The sequence below is a fragment of the Stigmatopora argus genome, chromosome 13, assembly GCF_051989625.1.
Source record: "Stigmatopora argus isolate UIUO_Sarg chromosome 13, RoL_Sarg_1.0, whole genome shotgun sequence".
In the NCBI taxonomy this organism is placed as follows: domain Eukaryota; kingdom Metazoa; phylum Chordata; class Actinopteri; order Syngnathiformes; family Syngnathidae; genus Stigmatopora; species Stigmatopora argus.
The window spans coordinates 13,151,040-13,172,319 of NC_135399.1; the positions used below are offsets into that span (position 1 = coordinate 13,151,040).

At 37.9% G+C, this 21,280-nt stretch overlaps 3 protein-coding genes across 5 annotated transcripts; 1 reads left to right on the plus strand and 2 right to left on the minus strand.

Annotated features, from left to right (window-relative positions):
- The first annotated feature begins 880 nt into the window (after positions 1 to 880).
- On the plus strand, positions 881 to 12,748 carry agpat3 (1-acylglycerol-3-phosphate O-acyltransferase 3). 2 transcript variants are annotated; one of them, XM_077616817.1, is made up of 10 exons: positions 881 to 1,254; positions 6,733 to 6,790; positions 6,871 to 7,102; positions 7,644 to 7,813; positions 7,898 to 8,059; positions 8,411 to 8,564; positions 8,637 to 8,739; positions 9,323 to 9,398; positions 9,499 to 9,697; positions 9,949 to 12,748. In XM_077616817.1, exons 3-10 carry the CDS (start codon positions 6,925 to 6,927, stop codon positions 10,038 to 10,040), a joined length of 1,134 nt encoding a protein of 377 aa, XP_077472943.1. In that variant the 5' UTR covers positions 881 to 1,254; positions 6,733 to 6,790; positions 6,871 to 6,924; the 3' UTR covers positions 10,041 to 12,748. The 2 variants fall into 2 exon arrangements, with proteins under 2 accessions (XP_077472943.1, XP_077472944.1); XM_077616818.1 differs by lacking the exon at positions 881 to 1,254 and adding an exon at positions 3,246 to 3,665.
- A 654-nt stretch (positions 12,749 to 13,402) lies between these two features.
- On the minus strand, positions 13,403 to 16,533 carry LOC144086745 (olfactory receptor 10A3-like). Of its 2 annotated transcripts, none has more exons than XM_077616819.1 (2): positions 16,449 to 16,533; positions 13,403 to 14,388 (listed from the first exon to the last, which is right to left on the minus strand). In XM_077616819.1, exons 1-2 carry the CDS (start codon positions 16,508 to 16,510, stop codon positions 13,440 to 13,442), a joined length of 1,011 nt encoding a protein of 336 aa, XP_077472945.1. In that variant the 5' UTR covers positions 16,511 to 16,533; the 3' UTR covers positions 13,403 to 13,439. The 2 variants fall into 2 exon arrangements, with proteins under 2 accessions (XP_077472945.1, XP_077472946.1); XM_077616820.1 differs by lacking the exon at positions 16,449 to 16,533 and adding an exon at positions 14,573 to 14,604.
- A 997-nt stretch (positions 16,534 to 17,530) lies between these two features.
- LOC144086869 (olfactory receptor-like protein COR2) lies at positions 17,531 to 18,587 on the minus strand. The gene has a single exon (XM_077617028.1). It carries the CDS (start codon positions 18,504 to 18,506, stop codon positions 17,571 to 17,573), a length of 936 nt encoding a protein of 311 aa, XP_077473154.1. The 5' UTR covers positions 18,507 to 18,587; the 3' UTR covers positions 17,531 to 17,570.
- Between the last annotated feature and the right edge of the window lie 2,693 nt (positions 18,588 to 21,280).

Sequence of the window (21,280 nt, forward strand, 5' to 3'; positions counted from 1 at the left end):
AATACAACCTGCCAGTTTCAACAAACATGATCACAATTTGCTTTTATGTTGATGGTTAATATTCATCTTTAAATGACTATCATTCCACAGTAATCAATATTCTTGTCAGATCAAGTGCTTAATATGATGTGATTAAGGACAGGTATGGTTATACTAGCACTAATCCACTGTATTACTACCTGGCATGTACTCAATTATCCCTACTAGTCAACACAGTATATGTGTGAGCCTTGGCTAAATATGCTTGAGTACATTTTATGTTGATGCATTATTGATTTAATTGTCATCATGATGATATTTTAAAGATGGATACCAATTTGACCAATAAGTTTGAAGCAGTGACTCCCACCCAATTTCCCACAAACACATTCTTTTATTGTGAAGTATCAAGTGAGCCTTGGCAGATGGTTTATTTTCTAAAATGAATTTCAATTCTAATGAAAAGCAGGATAAGTAAATCTTTTTTTCCACTAGGTGGCAGAAATTGCCCATGAGTGGACGACATAATCCCCTGAGCACTATAGTTTGCCCTAAAGCAGAATGATGGCTGCCAGTTGAAATGAATTGGACGTCTATTGTCGTCAATGGCAAATGATGATTGAATTATGAAATAATATTAAAGCAGTTGGAAGAGTAGAACGTTTGTCTATGGTTTTCCTTATTTTGAGTGTTGTCAGTGGTAATATGGCAAAGTCAAAGTGGCAGCACTGTTTCGACAATGGCAGTTAATGAGTTAACTAACTTTACCCCCCTTGAGGTCAAACTATACGTCAAACAGAAACATTTAAAGTATGAGAAAGTTTTATTTCAACCTTTGAAATTGTATTCAAAAATGCAAATATCTCAATACGGTGATGAAAATAATGAATGGGGTTGGTCTTTATTAGTTTAGCAATAACTACATGTTTGTCATTTGTAACGTTGTCAGTTGTAGTAGTTATCGGAGGCAAGGTTGTTGCAGGTTATTTCTCGTATTTCTTATCATTTTTATTTTTTTAAATGTGAGCGAGGGTTGTTCGCAATCATCTTCAATGGGGGTCTCTGAGGAAATCTGTCGCTTTTAACAAACAATAGTGCCCCTGAAAATCGTATGACCTCAAGTCATCTGTGTGCGGTCTCTCTTAAGCCAGGACAGCGAGACCGAGGGGCTCCGTGAAAGGGGGCTGTTTTTCCCAATTACAAGGCCCCGAACTGGTAACTAAAGTACTACCGAACCTACGGAGCGTGCTTCACTCCTAAACGATCCATTTGCAGGTAAGCCCACTAAGAATGTGTCTTACAACTAGCTAGCTATGGCTAACTGATTAGCATAGCATTCAACATTAGCAGGAAATCGACACGCTTCTGCCGGCGATCTAGCCTCAAACATTCCTTCTATGTGTGTTTTATTTATTTTGTGTTCTTAAAATATAAACTTCGAACGTGCTAACTCGTGGAGTAACATCTACGGCTTTTTAGTTGGAAGGAAATAGCTGCACTTTAATTTACTGGGCTCGCACCCGCAATTCGTTTGGGAGATGCAATGGAGTTGGGTTAATATTTGAATTGTTATATTAAAAAATAGCGATCTAAAGTGTTGTTTGCGAGTTCGCAGGGTTTTACACGTGACGTCCCCGGCGCTTAGGTCACAGTTAACGGTCACCATATGAACGATATGCTAGTAGCTATCAGCTATTGGTGTACGGATGGTTCCGTTAAGCAATGCCAGTTCACACACAGAATAGTACTTATTTTAATAAAGTGTATTAAGCAAACGATGTGGTAAAACGGCGCCTCTGTTGGTGTTAAAAAGCATCATCGTTTCTCAATCGAATTCCAAAACAATTACAAGTGACGCGTGGTCAAGGTGCGCCACTAAATAAAATGCAATGAATTGACATTTCTCATTCGTCATTTGATTGTTTTGAGGGCTTGGTGCGAGTATTGTGAAATAGATATTCTGCAGTGATGTTATTTACAATGTTGGGGACGTCACACGTTACTGAATTTGATATTGTTTGGAGGCAATGTCAAATGAATCAACTCAAATTAGAAATATGACCCTGTATGTTTTTACTATTGTAGTTTCTATTCTACAAAGTCGAAAGTCAACCAGCGTCCACAGATTTAGTATTTTATTAGATTTTTTTAAAAATGTATGTAATCCTGTAATTGGTTACTTATATAAAGTATTTGTCCTAATGCAAAAAAACAAAGTTGTCAACAATTCTTGCCTAAAGGTGTCGCCATGTTCACTTTAGAATTCGCTTGAACCTTTTTAAAAATTCCTACTTAATAAAGTATTTCACAATGAAAGTGTCATCATAACACCAACAGCAAATTTTATAGTGTTTATCAAATAAGAGACAGATCTTTAATTGTTAAAACCTATAGATACTAAGCTGTGATCCAGTCTCAATGTTTTTTGTTTTGTTTTTGTTGACATTTTGAGGTGTCTTGCACCATTGCCTGAATAGCAAACAACTTTTATGAGGGGATCAGTTGCCAAATCCTAAACAAATATAAGGTAAACCCTCAACAACACATCAGCAATCTTTGAAATTCTACTTCATTACCAATTTTATACCCACTTTTTTCTGATATGAACTGCCAAGTCAGTGTTCCTGACAACATGATACTATGCCTTTTTTGTTTCAAAGTCCAAAAAGATTAGTTAGTTATATGGTGGTAAAGTTAAGCAGGTTACAACATATATGGAAATATCTTTCCGGATTTGAATACACTAAAATTTAATGTGCTGATAAAATATCATAAAGTTTGTTTGATGCATGATTTTTACATTAAGATAATTTTGGAGGCAATTGACAGTTAAACTAGTTGCTGGCTAATGGTTTATTTTGTTAAAGCATTCAAAATTTGCTATATTACGGAAAATGCATTATTTTTTACAGAGCTGATTCAGGCGTCCTTTTGTTTTGGGGAAAATAAATGGTAAAATATTGACAAAACTGGACTCATTGGTGATAATTTGATGACAGATCACATATCATGATGACAACTGAAATGTTCTGAAATATTTTAACTCAAATTTATGTACACGAGGACCACTTTCATCTGTAGGTGCTCCCGCAAAACATGAAAAGAGGGTCTATAACAAGATGGAAAGACAAACTCTGCCAGGCAACTGGTCGTCTGAACACTGTTGGTTAATGGTAATGAAATGCGACATATCCAGGATGCCTGTCGCTTGCTAATCGTCACTAATCTAATCCGCTGGATTAGAGAATGAGAATACAGTCAGACGGTCCTAACAGGACGGCCTCCTACCTTTCATCCATTAGTTCAATCTCCTCACAGTCTACAGTGGCTTTTCTATTTTTGTTTGGATTTTCTGCTTGCTTTTATCGGGAATTCCGTGTTTTCTTGTTTTTAAATTGGCGAGGCTTCTTTGGTCTCAAGTAAAAACTTGCTGATTAGGCGGTTACTCCAACAGAAGGTCTTCTTGCTGTCATCATAATCTCTTTTCTTCGGTGGGATTATAAAGAATATGGCGCAGGATAACCTTTGAAGGGCGGCTGGTGGTATTTTTAATTTTTTTTTTTTTAATTTTGGCGCTTATTTGGTGAACCACCATCCGCCAAAATGCTGAACCAGAGTGCTGTGATGGTCTTCACTGGGATTTGTGGGGCGCTGGTGCTCATGGCAATGGCCTACTATGTCTACTGGTGAGTAAGAGAGGCAGTAAAGCTATTGTTAAATACAATGGTTATTTTAAAAATTATTAGAATTTATAATCAATTAAGGGAAATGTTAAGTTAAATTCATGGACTGGAACGAATCAGTGTTTGACTTAATTAAAATTCATTAATAGATTGAATGAAGTGTTTCCTAATTTAAAGAGGATGGAAGTAGACAAAGTATTGTTCACATCAACAAGTACCTTCAACAAATAGTGTTTAATTGTTTGCTATTGGGCAAACAGCTGTCTAGCCTTAAGCAGCTTTGACCCAGTTGGTTTACTAATCGTTCTTTCAAGTTTTAGTTGGGACAAAATGACGTGGCAATAAAACCGTAACACAATTCCAGTTTTTTAAAAAGAAAAGGATTTAAGATCTCTTGGAGTAGTAGTTGTTTTTGTTATTCTATCCCGTATGCAAACATTTAATCAAAACACAATCTGCACATAATGAACATGTGCAAAAGGACACAAACTATGTCATACATTGTCAGTTCCACGAAACATAGCAGAACCGTGAATTTGTTAAGCTATGTCACGGATGACCTTTTATATCTCATCACATAATGGTGGTACTGTAAACTGGAGGAAAATGTTGTAACTTGATCGTACTGTGAAATTCCTAGGATCCAATGTCACTCTTTTTAGAACACTTTAGTGTCCGCATAGGTCATCATAAGCAGCACTTTTCTCAATTTGGCCATTGTAAACCTTTGCCCTTTAGTGTAAATTTGTAGTGTGTGTGCAAAGTACAAAAATGTGAGCTAAGTAGAGAAGTGTGTCAAGAGGAAATGGGTGCAAAGGTCTTAGCATGTGTGGAAATCTCAAAACTAAACGCTAGTTACAAAATTGATCATGTGAATATTATTGTGAAATGTCTAGCAGTGTAATTAATATCAGCTAAAATCAATGTAGCTACCAATAGTTGTTATGCAACAAAAACTCCAGCATTTATCATTATTTGGTGGTGTCCATGAGGTATTGAAGTTGTGCAATACGTTAGCCGATACGCTGTTTAAAATTGAAACCCGCTGCACTTACAAACCTACTTTAAAAAAATAAATAAAGGCACACTAGGCTCATATTTCCAAACCTTAACATTTACTTTACAGGCATCACCAGTGACTTAGTGATAGAGTGACTTGCCTACTCCCATTCTGCACAAAGGTCATTATGCTTATGCAAGATAGGAGCCCACTATGGATGTTTTTAACTGATTTATGACACAGACAGTCAAATAGGAGTATTTTATCATTCTGACACTTGGATGTGTTCCTTGTCCTTTGGTCACAGAGACTGAGCTGAGGTATTGTCATGCTTTATTTTCTTAAACTGTTTAGCATATTTTTATTTTAGTGTAAAATGGGGATTTTTCTTATTGATTTGAGTATTCCGTCTAAGAAATAATGTTAAGGGGGACATATTTCATTCAGATCTTTATGTTGTCTACTGTTCTTTTGGTCATTGTGAATAGATATGTATTGATATGAATTGTGAATAGATATGTAGCTAAGTCTGTTCTGTTAGTTTCACTTTTGATGAGGGGATAGAAGCTCATGAAGGCACACTTGGCCTTTGGCCAGATTTGGGTAATGGATATCTGTTTGATTAAGGCAGTCTACCCAAGCCAATTAGCCATCTACCTAAACATATCTAATTACAAGAAAAAATATGTTCAGTATGTACAATGCATGTTTGATGTTGTAAAATGATGAGGGATCGGTGATTGAATTCCAGCTGATGTGTCCCAATCTTTTTGTCAGAGCTATTCTGCGGCAAGTGTGGCCCAATGCACTCGGATATCCAGATTTGATCAAATCACAATGTGCACGGGTAAAAGGAGACCTTCTGAAATTCAGACGGCCATCAGGCAGATGGATTTGTTATGGCGACACTTAAAACTGAATCAGCAATTCTTTGTGACTATTTTCATGCCCTCTGCAGTCAGAATTTGGAGATGAGATGCCACGTTATTTCTGGGAAACCAAGTAAAATGGCTCTAGGAAAACATTTGATGTGTTTCTACTGTTGAAATAAAATATTTCAAATAGAGACCTAATATATAGCAAAGAATGGAAAGGTTGAATTTCTGGGGTTGCTTGTGCATGTTTTTTTAAGGAATGAAATATTTTCATTTAATGTCTATTTAATCATCATTTGCCTTTTAACAATGGGTGCTATATGGCATTTATTTTCATTTTTTTCCCTCAAATTTGAAGACAAAGCACCTTGACTATTGCTTTAACAAAGATAAAAATGGTCACTTCATTTACTGTACACCAGTGTTCGACGAGCAATGCAGTAGTATGCCCTTTTAGTTTGTATTTGCCTTCATTTAAGAGGACAGACAACACCCTTGTATATACATGTCTGATAATGATTTTTTTTTGCAGCGACATCACGCTTGATGTGCATCACAGGTTGCCAGGGCGCCTTTATTGTCCAATGATACATTGACTTGAACATTTTTTTCCAATTTATTTAATAGGATGGGTTCTACTGGGATGTGCATGACATTTTGAAGGTTTTAGACTGTTTTTTGACTCCCAAAGTTCTCAGTCATGTTTTGAGCACAAAGCCTATAGATTAATCCATATCCATTTACTTATTGGGGGATGTTATTATTGTCTTTCTGTTGTATAAGGCATTTTAGTACCACTACCCTCTGCTTTTGGTGTTAGAAGGGCTGTCCAACCAACAACTGCAGGGTAACATTTGTCACTGTCAACCTAAAACTACTGTAGGATGTCTTGAGGTCCTTGGCATGTCTCATTTAAGCAGTTCTGAATGTAGTAGGTAATCTTGGCCATTGTCAGCAAGATTTATGTCAAAATTAGTGTCTGGGAAGAATGGAGAGCAGGGCATAAGCTTGACTGGAGGGAGGAGGAAATATCCTTGGCCGGCCATTAGAAACTATTTTTGTTTTGTCAGCATCATTGATAGCATAGTCTTTTAAATGATGGATGAGTGAGACTTTAGAGGTGTTCAATTTCAGGGGTCATTTGCATTTTTAAATTTGAAACCCTATTTATCGTGAATTGAATTTTTCGTTTCAGGACTGTAGTATTGTCTGAAGGACCGTGCAAACGAGGCTTGTAGGAGGATACCACATTGGTGAGAAAGCCACACTGATGCTAATTATAGTGCTTGTTTTCTTACTGTGGTTTTTAATTCATGTGTGTTTTGTCCATCAGGTTGGTCATCGTGTGTAAAGAGGAGCTTATTTTAGCTCCCTGGGCTGCTCAAGCATGGCTCTGCTGGCCTACCTCAAGAGTCTGTTCATCCTTCAATTGTTGATGGGCTTTGTATTTGTGGTCAGCGGCCTCATCATAAACTTCATCCAACTGTGCACGTGCATCATTTGGCCATTCAACAAGCAGCTCTATCGCAGGATCAACTGCCGACTCGCGTATTCACTATGGAGTCGTAAGTGGAATATATTTTTGTTGTCTGTGGTAAACCGATGCAGTCTAGAACATTGGGTTCAATTTAGATGGCAAATTATACATACTCAAAAATCAAAGGAGTTAGGGAACGGGTTGACTAAAATAATGACTGCTAATTGTTTATTATTATGTTATTTTGGCAAACCCTTTATAGGGCCTCAATTAACTCAGTGACTGCCCTTGACATCAGTAAATGTTCAAAGTCCGAGAGAGGATGACAGCCAATGACTGCTTGTGGCCCGTCAGGCTTAGAAATCGCTGGTGATACCCTGACAATCGTATGTGCACATCATAATTTGGGTCATGGAGGTGATATTTGTATACCAAATGTTAATATTGTGTCCTGCACAATCCAAAATGTGATGGCCACATATGGCAACGCCAAGTTGTAGAGGTTAAGTTCAGGTTTTTATTTTTATTTTATTTTATTAATTGTTTTATTACACCACAAATAGTTGCTTGCAACACTAACACACTGGATCTGACATTGTAAACAATAGTACATTGTTATTTCTAAACAGAGCTAGTGATGCTCCTGGAGTGGTGGTCCGGCACAGAGTGCACCTTGTATACAGACCAGGCTACGGTGGACAAATTTGGCAAAGAACACGTCATCGTCATTCTCAACCACAACTATGAAATCGACTTTCTGTGTGGCTGGACCATGTGTGAAAGATACGGCATTCTCGGGGTCAGCTGAATCAAAATTATGACTTCATTTCTTTCCCCCCAAAATTCTTACATCTACTGTTGACTGACATGTGCCCCTTTTCAGAGTTCAAAAGTTCTCGCCAAACATGAGCTGTTGAAAGTTCCTCTAATTGGCTGGACCTGGTACTTCTTGGAAATAGTTTTTTGTAAGAGAAAATGGGAGGAGGATCGCAAAACTGTTTTCAGTGGACTTAACAGGCTTAAGGACTATCCTGAACATATGTGGGTGAGTAAAATTCCAATTACTCCAGAGAGTTATTCATACTTAAATTTGAGTCTACTTAATTTATCATTTATTATCTATATTTTGTTACTCTTGATTAAAATAAAATGTCAAATACATTGGTTTTCAAAGTGAATGTCCTCAATCACAAAATTATTCCCTTTTGGCCCAATTTTGTTCTCAATTTTTCCCCCCTTGGCTCTGTTGTACAAAAAACACTGACTCCTCCAGCTGTATTTACCAAGTCACCACAGGATGCCAAACTCTCTATCCACTCTAATTTGATCTTTTGCATCCCTGTAAATTGCAACTCTGGGACTAACATGGCAAATGTGCACTCTTCTCTTTTCCCAGTTCCTACTCTACTGTGAAGGCACGCGTTTTACAGAAAAGAAGCATCAGATAAGCATGCAAGTCGCAGAGAGTAAAGGCCTGCCCAAGCTCAAATATCACCTCCTTCCACGCACAAAGGGATTCACCACCACGTTAAAGTGTCTCCAGGGCACAGGTAGATCATAGTAATAAACACATGCGATATGTTAAATATAATATTTGAAGGCCCCCCTCCTTTCCCCTTCAGTAACCGCCGTTTATGACGTGACACTCAACTTCAAAGACAAGCAGACACCGACTCTCCTGGGAATCGTCAATGGAAAGAAGTATAAAGCTGACATGAGCGTAAGGTGAGAACATGACACTGATATGGGTGATGAACTTAACTGAACCCGAATCTCTTGGCTATTGTTTCTCATGTGATATTGGCTATCAAACATAAACACCGACAAGTTTATAGGTCTTCTTGTTTAGTTAAGGGAGTCCTCTAGTGGTAGAAAATTATACCGCCTCACACATTGGCATTACTTCAAGAGTACTGTCACAGATCTATATTTTTTATTTTTCAACTGATCAGCTAGAATACAATCTCATTTTTTGCTGTTACATTACTCTAATATTTACATTATATTTCCAATCATAAATACATAAAGATACAAAGAATATTGACATTTTTGTCATTTTGTTTTTTCTCTCCCAAAAAATAGACCAGTAGCTGTTTTTATTTCTTTATTTTTATCTTAAATATTCAAATAAATACATTTTTAAAACTCTTGAGCTTGTTAAAATTATTATAATCATACTTAAATAATGAAATTTAAAAACTAAACAAAAATAAAATAATATTTATTATTAAGAGGTTCAAAAAAGATGATATATGCTTTCTAAGGTCAGGCTTCTAACTGATGTATTCGTTTCATGATTAACTTGCAGACGCTTTCCAGTGGAGGAAATTCCAGCCGATGAGGCCGAGTGTGCGAACTGGCTTCACAAACTCTACCAAGAGAAGGTCCAATTTCCTTTTCTACACATGTAGCGAGCAAAGTCATTGCTGTTTCAATACTTCCTCATTCACTTCCATGTAATTGAGCAAAGCTTTCTCTTTATAGGATGCTTTACAAGAGCAATACAGCAGGGAAGGCAAGTTCCCGGGACCCACAATAACCCCTCCTCGTCGTCCGTGGACACTGCTCAACTTTCTGTTTTGGGCCACGCTGTTACTTTCGCCTCTTATCAACTTTGCGTGTGGAGTGGCAGTTAGCGGCTCTCCGCTTCTTATCATCGGCTTTATCATCTTCCTCATCATAGGTATGGTCATGCTATAAACCGAACTTGTTTGTGTCGTTTTACATTGTGTTCTGTGTATTTCAAATTTTTGAAATCCTTTTTTTAACTGTAATTAAATATCAAAAGTTTAAATAAATTAATAGAAATATTAGAATAATTAAAAGGTGATAAAATTATATATTCAAAAAAGTATAAACAAACATTGTCTTTGTGTTAGAAACCCCCTGTGTTTTTGTTCCCCTTGACCTTTTCCATTTGTTCTTTTACTCCAGCCTCAATTGCGATCCGCCGCCTTATCGGCGTCACTGAAGTCAAGAAGACGGGCTCCAGTTACGGCGACCAGGAGACCAAGAAACAAAACTAATAGCGGACCGACTCCACGCTCCTCCTTCCGTCCAACCGGTCGCCAGGTCGGAGAGGAGACCCGGCCGGCTTCGAAATCACAACAGAGAGCAGACATGTAGAAAGAAATACCCCTGAGTAAAGAGCACTGGAGATCCACAAGACATGATGGGCGGGGAGGGGGTTGCTCTACTGTATCTTAAGCCAACTAGTGACCCACTTTCCACAGCCAAGACCCATTAATCCCGGCGATCTAAAACCTCTCACCCCCTAACCTACCTGCGGTCACTTGGAAGACATCAGACTTAGCCCTCGTCCTGCTTTGCACTACGCCCCCGCCGATCCGATCCCTCTTCCTGCCTGTCGTCACACAATTAGGGAGCGACAGCGTAGTACCGGTCAGAACAGGGCCCTCCATGCACACCTTTCACACACCAGCCCCTCCAAATCCACACTTCTATAAACCATGGAAACAGGAGCATTCACCTTCAGCCATAAGAACCAAGCATATACGTAAAGAAAAATGGAAGCTGAAAAGATGTTTGAACTACTTTAACAAGGAGGTGAGCACTTAGTTTACTACAATAAACTAGATTGAGGAATACTGGGCACATGATGGCACACTTGGTTTCTTACCACCACTCATTTTGTTAGCTCTAATTTCAAAGGTCGACAAGTCATTTTTTCTTAGCCAAATATTCACTGTATGCAGGATTTTCCCTAGAAAACTCAAGCCTGCAGGTAGAGAATCCCAATGGCAGTTTTTCTCGTTAAAAACAACACCATAAAACACATAAGTTAGGAGAAATTCTGAAATTAAAAGCCATTTATTGTCATGCTAAAAGATTGTCTTGAAATACAGTTATAACAAACTAAAGTTTAATACTATTTAATACAATGGGGCAGATTTCTTCACATATCGACCATAAGATATTGTCATTGTTGTTTCAACCGTTTCACTAGGCGTGGTTAAAATGCAGTTGAAATCTACTTTTTTTATATATATACTTATATACTTTTGGAGCATCAATTTAGGGTGGCGGACCGACAGGCTTATAAATCACTGGGGGAACCCTGTTATGATAGTTTAGTACTGTGGCATTGGCAGTTAGTTTTGGACTTTTCTGACACTCATTCCCATTTTATTGACTCCTGTAATCATGTTAACGCCCCATTAGGGTCCTATTAGGTGGGGTGCATTTAATAAGGGCTGTGCATGTGTGAGCTACCATAAAACGAAACCTTTTTTATTTGTGGGAAACAGTTTTGATTTCCTGCAAATGAGCGACAAAATTCTTTCACTGACATTGGCAGATATAGACGTCCAATGCATTTAGACTAGGAGGGGTGGCAGTGAATGAAAATCAAAACGGGTGTGACGTCTATCGTAATCAATGGCAGCTAATTTATGAAATTACATTAAAGCCGCTCGAGCAGAAGAAATTTTGTCCCATTAATTTTCATCGATCCTCGTCAATGTAACCAATGAGTTGATAGCAAATTTATATTTTGGAATTTGTTCATGTAATATAACAGCAAGAGTTTTTAAGATCTTTATTGACACTCAGTTTCAATTAAAGCTCAAACAAAGAGGATATACACGTTTATAAAACGACCACATTACTTTGCCTTAACAATAGCGTGCCAGCTTGTTTAAAACAAAAACAACAACACAACTAGCATCTGTGATACATTTTTTTCTCCCATTAACGAGCTAAAAATGTTGACATTTTCATTAATTTGGGGGGAAATACAATTTTAAAGTATTTTGAGTCCAAAACAAATTTATTTGCATAGCACTTTTACAGCGGTCCTGCCATTTTTTTGTACCCAAAACTTCCATTTCCTAGCCTCTCCATTATCCACAAATATGAGTTTGAATTTACCCCTCAAAAACTACAATTTGTCTTATATGGCAGCCAAGACCGGGTGAAGTAGGGGGATGTCGTGCTACTAGATTCCACTCTAAAGGTCACCAGCTGCCACTGTGCAGCTGTCGACATATTGGGTTGGCCACTTATAGACTGTAATGGTAATAAATGAACCTTTGCCTTAAATCATGTTTGCTCAGGCAAGGGGGCTGCGTCCTCCCTCACCTCAACTGCTCGCGACCATGTCGAAAATGACGTCACTGAACAAATTCACGTTCTGCTAACATTGTCATGTGCAACAGAAAATACTGCAGAATCCCAACCAAACCAGGAAAATAAATTAAGTATAGTAACCACACTTAACTCATTTTCCTCCATCCCTCCCGTGCCGCCTTTTATAGTAGCGGTCATGCTCATCATTATTAACTTTTCTTTCTTTTTTGACAGAGTTATCTCCACCCAGACAGATTTCATACAAGCCTTAAACTAGATATTGCTGCTTTTAGTTTATTTTTGTTGTATAACAAGCTGACCGAGCCCCTTTGTTACAAGAAAAAGGAAAATAATGAGTATAGAAGATGACTGCTTGTCCTTTCTTAAAAGCTTTATTACAAGAGGAATAACACAGGTTGACATCAGATACTGGTTCTTTTTATTCAGCTAGGGAAAAAAAAAACGTGAATTGTTTTCTTTAAAATCTAACATGACAAAGTTTTTATTTTTGGAGAAATCCCGATGATCACGTCCATCCTCATGCGTCACCTGAGTTTTTTTTTCTTGTTTCACAGGCTGTTTTTATGTTTTGGTATTTGGGTCTCTCAACACCTCCCCACCTGTTATTAAAAGGCATAAATCACAAGGCAAAGCTTTGTACTTTTTTTTTAGACCTGTGAAAATACTTTTTTATTTTAAATTAATTTATATGAATTTTTTATAGTTTTAAATTTTCATGTGGGGTTATTTTTCATGTGCAGAATGGAGGAAAAGGTTCAAACTGATTATTTTTTTGATATTTTTTACTTTGATTTGAATATAAATATTGGTTCTGGGGTTAAAATATGAAAACAAAGGGACTAGTTAGTATAAAAGACTAATCTATTTAGCGTTGTAAACCTAATTAGTTTCAGATTTTTTTGCTATAGCTTTTATTTCCATTCACAAAAATGTTTTTTCATGTCTAGTTTGTGTAATTTAGCCTGGCTTACCCTGCTGTTTATTAAAATAGCGTAAAAAGTAGTTTAACAATACTTAACAATATGTAAATAATATTTGAAAATCTTTGATAAGGCAATGCAATAAATTTTGCATGTCTCCAGAGTGTTCTAGCATTGTTAGGTGTGTGAGTACATTTTTACTTTGACTTTCAAACAGAAATTCAAAGTAAAATATGATAGGAAACTCAACTCATTTCTCAGCAATCAGCAGGTTGCTAGTAAACTACTATCAAAAACAGGTTTAGATTAGTCTTAATATTTAATTTCACTCTTTAAAACTGCCACAGTAACTCCTTGGCAAACATTGACTGTGCCTTAAATCCAATCAATTTCAAATCAGAGCATCTTAAAGATGTTTCTGCGTATATCCGATAGCTTCAAACCATACAAGAGGGGGTTGAGAAGTGGTGGAATCACGACAAACTCCAGAGATAGGATAATAGCCACAAACGGGTTCTCCTCCACGTTGTACCTGCTCAGGGAGATATCACCAAAAATGGCGATAGAATAAATGATAAATGACACAATGTGAGGCAGACAGCTCTGAAATACCCTGCCTTTGAATTTAGCCGAGCGTCCCCAGGTGATGCTTATGATGCGGTTGTACGTGTAAAGGACGAAAAACAACGGAAGAAAAATGTTGGCGATGGTCAGGAACATGCCCACGATATTGTTGACCACCGTGGGCACACATGACAGTTTAACCACGTTCCAATTGGCGCAGAAAACCTTCTGGATCTCGTTGCCGCACAAGGGCAACGTGGCGGAAAGGTAGATGGCGATGGTGAGAACAAAGACGGGTATAACCCACGCCAGGGCGACAAGGGTCAAGGCCTTTTTCACCGTCATCCGTGTTTGGTAGTGAAGCGGGTGGCACACGGCTAGGTAGCGGTCGTAGGCCATGACGCCCAGCGTGGTCATCTCGTTGCCCGCGTACGTGTAGACCAAGTAAATCTGCGCGAAACAGGCGGCACGTGAAATGAGGTGATCGTCAGACGCCAGGTCCAATAGGAAGCGCGGGAAGAAGCCCGCAGAGCCGTACAGGGCGTTCAAGGACAAGCTAGCCACAAATATGTACATGGGTTTTTGAAGGGTCTTTTCACGGCAGATGGTCAGCACAACAGCGCAGTTGGCGGACACGATGAAGAAGTAGATGAGGAGGCACGTGGCCAGTGCAGGGTAGCGGTACGGGCCGATGTTGATGAACATGGTGAGGTTAAAGTAGGGGGTTGAGTTGGACATTCTTGGGGACGTGTTCATGGGCCATAGCAAGGTGTTGTGGCATCTATGAAAAGAGAAAATGGAATAAATTATTTGTGGCCTTTAATGCCTTCAGACAGCACCCCATTAAAAAAATGCATTGTTGTGTAAAGTACCTTATTCCTGGTTTTAAAAATGCTTTGGAAAACTATTATAAATCCCCCCCCCCAAAAAAATAAATAAATAAATAAACAAAAAAATAAACCTACTATGTTTAGAGGTTGTAAGTGAAAGAGTGAAGTTGACATATGGAACCCTAAAAAATAATCCTTCAATTAATTCAACCTAATTCCAATATTAATATTTTTTATTAATATTATTATTATTCATATTGTCCAATTATAATTATTTGTATTACCCATTACACAATGCGTGCAGGTGACACAATTGCAGGTCACATGGGGAGCGCAAACTATTATTTCCCACAGATTTGAGACCGATGTCTGATATCAATATACGTATCAGAAAAAAAGAAAGAAAACAAATAAAATTAAATATTGCTTGAAAACTTTACATCACATATAGTTCATAGGTTAAAAATTAATGTGCTTGTCATTTGCTCCTGTTTAGGATACCCCAGTTTGAAAAGAACAGTTTAACATGCACTATATCAACGAATAGCGTCTGAACACCAAAATAAAAGATAACCAATTTATACATGGACAAGTTTTTCATACATTTTAACGTCTCAGGTTTAGCCATTGCACAGAGTAAGTTTGAAATCTATTTGAAAAAACCTCTAAGACAAGTTCTCACACATAAAACAGGGCATTCATGTTCAATAATTTATTTGTAATTTTTGTTTTGAAGTTCTCCCACAGCGCGTTTCCTGTAGTATTGCAATGGTATTGTGACACGGACCAAACTTCACACCTGAAAAGAGATTAACAACATAACGCCAATTCTCAAAACATAAAACGTGGATGTTAATGTAATACATGTAGATTAGTGATACTAATTCATCATTAGTTTAATTCTCTTCTTACCTCCGAAAGAACATATATTCCACAAATCACACCTGTTGCATTAAAAATTGCATTATTCACCTGCCCTGAATCTGGAAAGCCAAAAGTAAGTTGACAAGTTTATTTTTCTGCAAATCCGAGAATATTTCTGTTATTATGATGATGCTTATGATAGATGATGATGATGATGATGATGATGATGATGATGATGATGATTATTATTTGTTTCTAAAATATATTTTTGTCAGTTTGATATGCTGAGCGTCAATATCGGCATTAATGCCATGTGGCTGGCTATATTCCGTGTTTGCTATGTCAATATTAATCAATATTAAAAAGTCATCTCATCCCTTCCCTTATTTTTTCTGGAGTCTGGAGTTTACATATATGCACATTTTATGATAACGCTTTAACTACCATTGACGCTGATAGACGTCTAATCATGTAGCCTAGATTGTCATTCGCGGAAATCCAATCCATTAGAATTGGGAGTTAATATTCATTAATTATTATTATTGGAAGCAGATAGTTAAGGCCTTCTGTTCCACCTGAAACAAAGAGGATTACGTAAGTATTCATTCATTTGCTGTTAACCCTCTCATTTCAAATGTATGGGACGTCTGCAGGCAGAAATTGTTCTTCATTTACAATTTTCCATTGTTCATCATCACTTTCTCAAACTGTTCAAACCTGAAACCAGTGTAATCATCCATCCACTTCTCCTGTTCAGGGTCTTATGTGAACAGGAGCCTAACCAAGGTTATTTGGGGCAAAAGATTAAACAATTGACTGGTCGCATGTCATCAGTGCCCATAAAGGTACCATCACGGAACATTTTCTTCTCACATCAAAATCAGGTGAGTCTTGCACAAAACCTTCTTTGACCCCAAGGTAAGACCACTTTTATGCATAGTACTTCTGGAATACTGTACATTTTGCATCTTTTATTTCAATCTGATCAAAAATCTATCTAGCTGTTAAATGCTTTTAACATGTTGTCTTTTCCATGCACTTGACAATAAAACACATCTCAAGAAGAGGTGTTATTAAAAAGTAAAAGAACAAAATGAAATTCATGCATGCAATCCCAACACACTAAATGTCAAATATGCATACTTACAAAGTTGTGTCATCATGCTGTTTGTCTGCACACATTCGGCCACTCATCATGAGTGCACGCATCTTTTAATGCCACCCCGTTTGCACTCTAGGGGCTTCAGTGGGGTAGCAGGAAGTGATAAAGCATGAATACTTGACTTCTGTACACCTCTGTAGATTTTTGGGGGGTTGTTTTTTCGAAGTACCTATACTATTTGCAACAATACATATATATTTTGGGGTCGATTCCGACATTGGGCTGTGAGATATTCATTTAAAATCCACATATCCAAAATAAATAAAAAAATAATATTGCCAAAAATATTTTACTTAAATATTTTCACAAAAATAAATAAATAAATAATATTCCCAAATATTTTACTTCAATATTTTCCCAAAATACGTTTCCCTCTCTTTTTTCAGTGGTATAAAAGTTGACACATTTTGACTTTGGCTTGAGATATTTTATAGCAGAAATCCATTATTTTATGTAGTCTTCATTTGAGAAATGTACAATATTGTTGTAAATGCAGCTGTGAGTGAGGCACAGGCAGTTTTCGGGGGCGCTAGAGCAGATAAGGATTTGAATGTAAAATCCACTCACTCATTGTTAATTGTCGACTTTTAAGAAAACAAGCTTTCAATTGTTCCATTCTCTACTCCTTGAAATGTTCTTTTAACTGCATGATATTTCAATATTTTAAAGTGAGTATAATGTGTAAACGTGAGTAAAGTAAACTGCAGCTATCTTTAGAAGCCCATTGATAGACTGTATATTATTTATGTCGCATCCCACACAGGCTTGGGATAATATATGTAGTAAACTCTACACAGGAAGGCCTGAGGCCGTGATTGAACTCTTGATCTCACAACTGTGACGCGGATGTGCTAACCACGCTGTCGCCGTGCCAACCATCTAGAGACAGTGAACACCAAAAGCAATTAATTCTTGACATTTTTATTTTCCAAATGAGAAAGGAACAGCAAATTAATGGGTTATCTCCTTTTGATATATGATACATTTGTACATGCAAATGAAAAAGGGTCAAAAGAGACTTAAAAGCAAACAAAAGGTTTGTCTTTTTTCTGTCTAATTTGAAGAAGAAAACAGCATTTAAAAAGTGCGCCACACAAATAGACATCCTTATCGTTTAAAGGATTTTTTCCTTTTAAAATATCTTATTATATTGTTGCGGACCCTGGAGAGTTTATAGCCATAGATAATGGGGTTAAGTAACGGCGGAATGGCGAGAATCTGGACGGCCATGAAATTCCTCAGAGGCCTGGGCATGACGCTGGTGCCGTAGCGAGCGTACATGAGGTCGAAGAGCAAAGCCACCGTGATGTTGAGCAAACACAGCAGATGCGGCACGCACGTCTGCGTGAACTTCCTTTTCCCCTCTTTGGACCTAAACGCTATTTTAACCAGGTACACGTAGGAGTACATGATGAAAAGGTCGTGTCCAAAGTAAAATAAAGTAACACTGAATCCCACGATGCTGTTAATTGTAATTTGATTGCAGGACAGTTGAAGTAGAGACCAGTTATCACAGTAGAGCTTTTCGATAAAGAAGTCGCACAGTTGTAGTTTGGAGCTCATGATGACCACGATTCCCATGCAGAGCATAGGCAAGAATCTGGAGAAGGCCATCAACAACATTACCCGACATTTGGTCATGACGCTGTGATACTCCAGCGGTCGGCATATGGCCACGTAGCGATCGTAAGCCATCACCGCTAAAATGGCGATTTCCGACGAGGCGTAAGAATAGATGACAAACACCTGCAACAGACAGCCAAAATAAGAAATAACGTGACTCCTGGACATCAGATCGTAAAGGAATTTGGGGAAAAACGCCACCGTTCCGTACAGGCCATTAAAGCACAGGCTACACAAAAACAAGTGCATGGGTTCGTGGAGTTTTTTATCCCATATGATGGTAACGATAAGAACACCGTTGACCAGTAAGATGGCCCCGTAACACAACAAGGTGACGGCGAACAGGAACGCTCGGAGCTTCTGGGTCATGTCACTCAATCCTGTTAAGTTAAAGAAGGTTAATGCAGTTGCGTTAGTCATAGTTTGTTCTTTTCTCACTTCAACCCCGGCTTGGTTTCTCCATCTTCTCCGCCTCCTTACTTGGTTGACGGGATGTGGAGGATGAAGATGTCCCCACTTGTCAAACTGGGCCCTTCCTTTTATCCTTTGCTGAGCACCGCAACGAGCCAATCGGCAGACAGCGCTTGATCACTAGGGGATTAGATCTATTCTTATTTTATAAGAAAAAAGAAAAATAACAAGTTATTTGCGGCTTGCTGAGCCAAAAATGTGCTTCCTTTTAAGTTGATTCTGTCACTTATCACTATTTTTGGTCCGTAATGTCTTGTCATGTGAGGCTCATCTCATGTTTATCAGGACTAAACAAAGACGTTGTTGACCAGTGTCAGTAATAAAATTTGCATGAGTTCAAATTCTCCCAAGATTTTTCTGCTTATCAATGCTTTCAAACAAGCTCAATTTTGGACATAATTTTATCAAACAAGTTATTTAATAAAACATCCTTAAAATTGCTGTCCACTAAAAGACATTACAACCAGCATTTTGCCTTTCCTAAATGGAGTTTAGAATAGTTGATAGATGGAGGAGAAAACAATCATATTTTAACATGTGCACTCACACTGTTGCTTTTAACCCTTTTTAGGGCAAGTGACTATATTTGGGATTTTGGGGGGGACACCTTATCATACGTGGACCTCCTATTTTGGCTCATGTAGGCCACCATATCAATTGTGGACCACATGAGCTAAAATGTGACGTCAACATTCGGACGCAGGTCTCAATGATATATTTTTTAATATTATTTTTAGATCTATTTTTCTTATTTACAAATATAATTTGAAAATTAATGAAAGTTCTAAACCAACTCAAATTAAAATGAATAAATTAACACTATATACATGATTTTTATTTAATTTAATTTTTTATACAATTATTTTATAATGTTTAACTCTTTGGGTGCCATTGACGGAACTAGGTTTACAAATCCATTTTGAATGTTGTATGCTGTATAAATGGCAGTCAATAAGCTAAATGAGTGCCTCATAAAGGGTTATGTGCAATTCACCAAGTTTTTTTCATCATTATACATCAGTTTATTTCGGGTCCATTTGGAAGATTCAAGAACTTTCTCTATCAGACCGTCCTTTTTTTCCTGGCCTTCTTTGTCATCCCAGTGATGTATGGAGTAACTGTGGACACCTGTTTGTCTGACGGATCCACTTGGGGACGTGTGGTCCCAGAGCTACCACTGACAGTAGATTGATGTCATGGGGATAGTGGACGCATGACCCTGTGGTTTAATCATCATGTTTACTTTGTGTATGTTGCTGCTGAATGCGTCAAAACATCATAACAAATGGGAATTACATCAGCTAATCATCTTGCTTATCAATACTGGGGAAAACATGTTTGTTTCAAATGGTCATGTTTTGGTCTGTCTTTCATTCATTTCATTTGTATTAGTTAAATGTGTTTTTTCCAATAATATCGTATCTTCCCGCTGTTGTCTTTCATTTTATTATTTAGTTGCACAGCTTTCGGGGGATTTTGATCCCGTTGCCTCAGGTTTCGAATGTGGATTCTCCACACTGCATTTTTCAATAGTCAAAATGTCCAGGCTTGAATTTGATTGAAATGTGGCATGCTGGGAAAAACATCCAGTCTTGCCAATGAGAAGCAATTCATCAAGGAAGAGTGACTGAAAATAACTATCACGCTTGATTTAAGTTGTTGCTGAGGACCAACAAGTTATTAGATTTAGTGGAATTTAACTACTTTATTAAAAGAAGGAAGGATAGCTTTGAATAGTTTTTTTTTCTTCGTTGTTAAAGAAAATGATTGTTTTGAAAACTGTATTTCATACTCAATTTGGTTACTTTGGGTGATATTTACATTTGTTTGATGATTTTAAACATTGTTATTCTGTCCTCTTTCACGGCCCACGCTAAATGAAGTGGTGTGCCAGATCTGGCCTCCGTCCTTGCGTTTGACACCTGTGATGTAGTAGGACAAGTGTTTGATTCCTTTTCAAACAGCCAAATTTCTGTCTCACTTTATGCAACCTTGCGACGCACACATTAGTCAAGTCTCTTTAAGCAAGCACTCATGATCTCAAGGGGTCGTGCTTAAATCATCCATTCAAAACATTATTGACGCAACAGTAAAGATTCCATGGTTGTCCGTGTACCGGACTGTAAATCTTCATTTCAGTGCCTTGCCAAATGCCTGGAAAGCCATGGCGGCATAAGCTTCCTCTCTGGGCCAAAACATACAATCAAAGGCAAGGCTTTGCCAAAACGAGTCCAAAAACAAAACACATGAACTGAGTGCCCTAGCCAGACTGTCCTAGGCTTGTGGAAAAACATCTGTTGACGCAGTTGAACTTTGGAATAGCCAAGCGAAAACGTTCAAACCTGATGGATTTGGAGCAACATCACTTCTCGGATGAGTGCATACACTCTGACGTAAAACCAGAACAAATGTCTCGAGCATTTTGGCAAGTCTGTTTACAGAGCTTCCTCTTTGAGAACCCTATTCAATTTCAGTTAGCACTTTCTGGGTGGGGAGTTGAGCTCAACTCCCTCACCAGCCTGACCTCCTCCGGGTCAATTATTTCCACAAAGACGAGCCAATCGCAATCCCCGCCTTATGTTGTGCCCGGCCAGTGTAGCTCGTTTGAAGCATGTAACTCATTTGCAGTCTTGGAAGTATTTCAAAACTATGGCTTTGATGTTGGCAGTGATGAAGAAGTCGAGCAAAAAAAGGGAAAGGGGGGTCTCCATGAAGGTAGTCTA